The 3,452-nt window shown below is 44.3% G+C and overlaps 1 protein-coding gene across 1 annotated transcript; it reads right to left on the bottom strand.

The window, feature by feature from the left end:
* Positions 1–375: 375 nt before the first annotated feature.
* On the bottom strand, positions 376–3,205 carry LOC142295406 (uncharacterized). The gene is made up of 2 exons (XM_075338511.1): positions 3,007–3,205; positions 376–1,322 (listed from the first exon to the last, which is right to left on the bottom strand). The coding sequence occupies exons 1-2, from the start codon at positions 3,074–3,076 to the stop codon at positions 442–444; spliced, it is 951 nt and encodes a 316-aa protein (XP_075194626.1). The 5' UTR covers positions 3,077–3,205; the 3' UTR covers positions 376–441.
* Between the last annotated feature and the right edge of the window lie 247 nt (positions 3,206–3,452).

The raw sequence follows: 3,452 nt of genomic DNA, 5'->3' as shown, positions 1-3,452 counted from the left end.
TGGGGGGAGGTTGCAGAGCCCAATGTGTGTGGGGGCGCAGGGCCCGATGTATGTGGGGGGCGCAGAGCCCGATGTGTGTGCCGAGCGCAGAACCCGATGTGGGGCTGTTATTTCCAATGCTAGAGTGATAACAGGTCAGGTGCTGGGGCAAAATACTGACAGGGAATGTGTGTGCAGGGGGCGAGGCTAGACAGTGAGGGCGGGCAGGGGGCGAGCCTGAACACTGAGGCCGGGCGGTGCCAACTATGACTGGGAGGTGTGGCACAGGAAGAGGTCAGTTTGCTTGTGCTGAATGTAAACAAGGAACTGCAGAGAATAAAGGGATAATTCAAGAGGAACAAAAGTTAGAAAACAAAAAACAACAATGTAGGGGTGATTTATATGACAATACAGCACAGATAAACTCAAAAATCTTTGGTAAGCTAATGTCGGACATCTCCTTTAACAAGCAGTTTTACGACACAGTGGACAACTAGGATTGGACTGGAGCCAGGTCACGATGCAAGACTGATGGAATTTGTGTTTGCATGGGAGCTCTGTGATGTTCTGTCCAATCTCAAATTCTGTTAAACAGATGACACATAACCCCTTGTCCTCCTGAGGTGACACTTTTGTGGTTTGGAGGGTATCAATTTGCAGAATTGTTCTGTTGGGCGGAGGATCCTGAAAAGCTGGATTTTCTGCAGGTGGCTGCATCTCTGGCATTGTTGGTCTCATGACTTCCATTCCATGCATCTGAAGAAGCATATTAAATTGATGATTAGCAGCTGTAAACTCCCTGAATCTGCCACTGGGTGGAATTGGATTTGGTGGTCTAAATTCAAACTGATAGTCATTGGTGTCACTTTCTCTGGGTGTTGTGTCTGGAGATGAAACGTTCCTGAGTCTGCAGTTAAGTGGGATTGGATTTGGTGGACTAAATATAAATTCAGTTGTTGTAGATCCACTGGCTTGACTGCCATCACCTCTGCTGCTCTCTCCCATCGTTCTTCCTGGAGCTGGAACCTGCCGGCTTGGTGTGCGGCTCTGTGGGATGGAACATGGTGGTTGGAAAGCAAATGCACTGGTGTTACCTAAAGATTCATCACAGCTGCTGTCTCCTGTGGTTCTTGAGGGTTCTGGGGATTTCATAGGGACATGACTTATTGGGGACCTGTTTCTTTCACTAAAAATTTCCTGTCTCCTATGCTGTGGAGGAGCTCTGGCCTGTCTCATTCCTCTCTCATTGATAACATTACTGACACTCTCTTGTCCATGATTAGTTGGATGTCTTCTCTGATGTCCTTGAGAAGATCTTAGTCTGTGGACAATTCTTTCTTGGCCTATGGAAACATTAAACTTTAAACATTTTGGACACTTGAGTGTGGCCTGCTGCTACTATGGGGTTTACAGAAAGGGGACCTTTAACAAAGATTGTGTCAACTATGGCCATGCTCGGTGCAGAATGTAGACCTGCACCACCCAAACTGCTAAATACCAAGGGAAAACACAATATAGGGAACAAGAAGAAAAATTATAGCTATGACAAAAGCTCCAGTGTCTGTATAAAAGGATAATCATGTACAATACTTAAAACTACATTTATAAAGCTTTATTCCATGACATAAGCCAACAAAATGTAAAACCAAAAAAAAAAATAAAAATACAAGAGTTCTTGTAAGAGACACACTTTGACCACAGTGAAATACAAGTGTATAAGCTATCTCCATCAAAACTATCCAAGGGCAATACAATAAAGAATGGAAAAAGTATATAGTAAAAATAGCCTAATAATTGAAAACGAAAAAGATCATGAAAAGCAAAAATAATAAATTCAGTGACATAATAGAGTAGCAGATAAAAAAAAATAAAAGCACATGACCGTTTAAGTATTATACAGAATATAATGAATGGGAGGGAGAAGCTACAGACCCCATGTTTGACGTCTGCAAGATGTTGGTTCTTCAGGGGATGTCACCCTTCTCAGTGCATCCCTTCTCTGTTCACATTACATGACAGGTTTGGAACTGCACCACTCCAGTCTCTACCCCTGGTTTTATACTCACTATCCAGCATTTTCACCTTATATCCACGCTGCTCTAGTCCCTGGACTGCCAGAAGTGAGAAGTTACATCACAAGCGCTCAATTCAAGTCTATGGAAGCCATAAGAAGGCTCTCATAGTTTTGGATTGAAGAGTGAGCTTTGGCTCGTTCCATGGAACACTGGAGATATCTGTCAGGTTATAAACTGCCTGAGACCAATAGGAGCAGCACTACAGATAAAAGATGAAACTGACGGAGGGTGAGTATAAAGGCGGCGTCACACGGTACGATATATCGTGCGATCGCATGAGTGATCACACCCGCCCCCGTCGTTTGTGCGTCACAGGCAATTAGTTGCCTGTGGCGCACAATGTCTTTAACCCCCGTCACACGTACTTACCTCTCTAATGACGTCACTGTGGGTAGCGAACATCCAATTCCTGAAGGGGGAGGGACGTTCGGCGTCACAGCAATGTCACACAGCGGCCACCCAATAGAAGCGGAGGGGCGGAAATGAGCAGGATGTAACATCCCGCCCACCTCTTTCCTTCCGCATTGCCGGCAGCCGCAGGTAAGCTGTGTTAGTTGTTCCCGGGGTGTCAAACGTAGTGATGTGTGCTGCCTTGGGAACGACGAACAACCTGCTCACAGAAGGAGGAACGACATTATGAAAATGTACGACGTGTAAACGAGCAACGATAAGGTGAGTATTTTTGCTCGTTCACAGTCATTCGGAGGTGTCACACGCTAAGACATCTCTAACGATGCCGGATGTGCGTCACAAATTCCGTGACCCCGCCGACATATCGTTAGATATATCGTAGCGTGTGATGGGGCCTTAAGACTGGGAGCAGGTACCTTAGATTAGAAGCACCACTCCAGGGGGGGGGAATAAAAAATTGGGAAACTCCAGGGATAACTCCTCCTAGAAAAGCTTCAGATATTGGGGAATATTTTCTTTCTCCCTCAAATATTTCACTTACCTTGGTTTTCTGGGTGTCTCAGCCATGCTTCATTGTCCTCAATCAGCCGTCTCAGCTCTCGGGAACCCATGGATGATAATATATCAAAGAACTAATTTCTTTAGATGTTATTGTGAAAAATTACTAATTAAAAATAAGCGAAAGAACAAAATACTAGAAATGGAAAACAAATTAGTTTCTTTTTTTCAGAACCAAAGATATGTCTCTGCAATAGTCAGATGACAAAATGGTGCTGATATCAGCGCTCAGTGATTCCATATCCTGAGGACATTCTAGAAGACCATTATGGCATCACTGGTGAGTGGACTCTCAGTCCTGATCATAGCTGTGTGACATCATGGCAGTTTGCTTCCATGCTGCTTGCTGAAAACTGCTGAATATGTGAACAGGGGTGTAATACGTGCACTAGTATATAATCTATGTATAGTGGATAAAATATTTCAATA

This window comes from Anomaloglossus baeobatrachus, chromosome 3 (genome assembly GCF_048569485.1).
Source record: "Anomaloglossus baeobatrachus isolate aAnoBae1 chromosome 3, aAnoBae1.hap1, whole genome shotgun sequence".
In the NCBI taxonomy this organism is placed as follows: domain Eukaryota; kingdom Metazoa; phylum Chordata; class Amphibia; order Anura; family Aromobatidae; genus Anomaloglossus; species Anomaloglossus baeobatrachus.
The sequence above is the reverse complement of the archived record's forward strand: the minus strand, read 5'-3'. Positions and strand labels throughout refer to the sequence as shown.

What these genes read in the sequence shown, in the direction of transcription:
- LOC142295406 (XM_075338511.1), bottom strand. Translation starts at nt 3,076, where the DNA reads ATGGGTTCCCGAGAGCTGAGACGGCTGATTGAGGACAATGAAGCATGG. An exon ending in GAGACACCCAGAAAACCAAG is followed by an intron (nt 1,323 to 3,006) that starts GTAAGTGAAATA and finishes ATGTTTCCATAG; the next exon opens with GCCAAGAAAGAATTGTCCAC.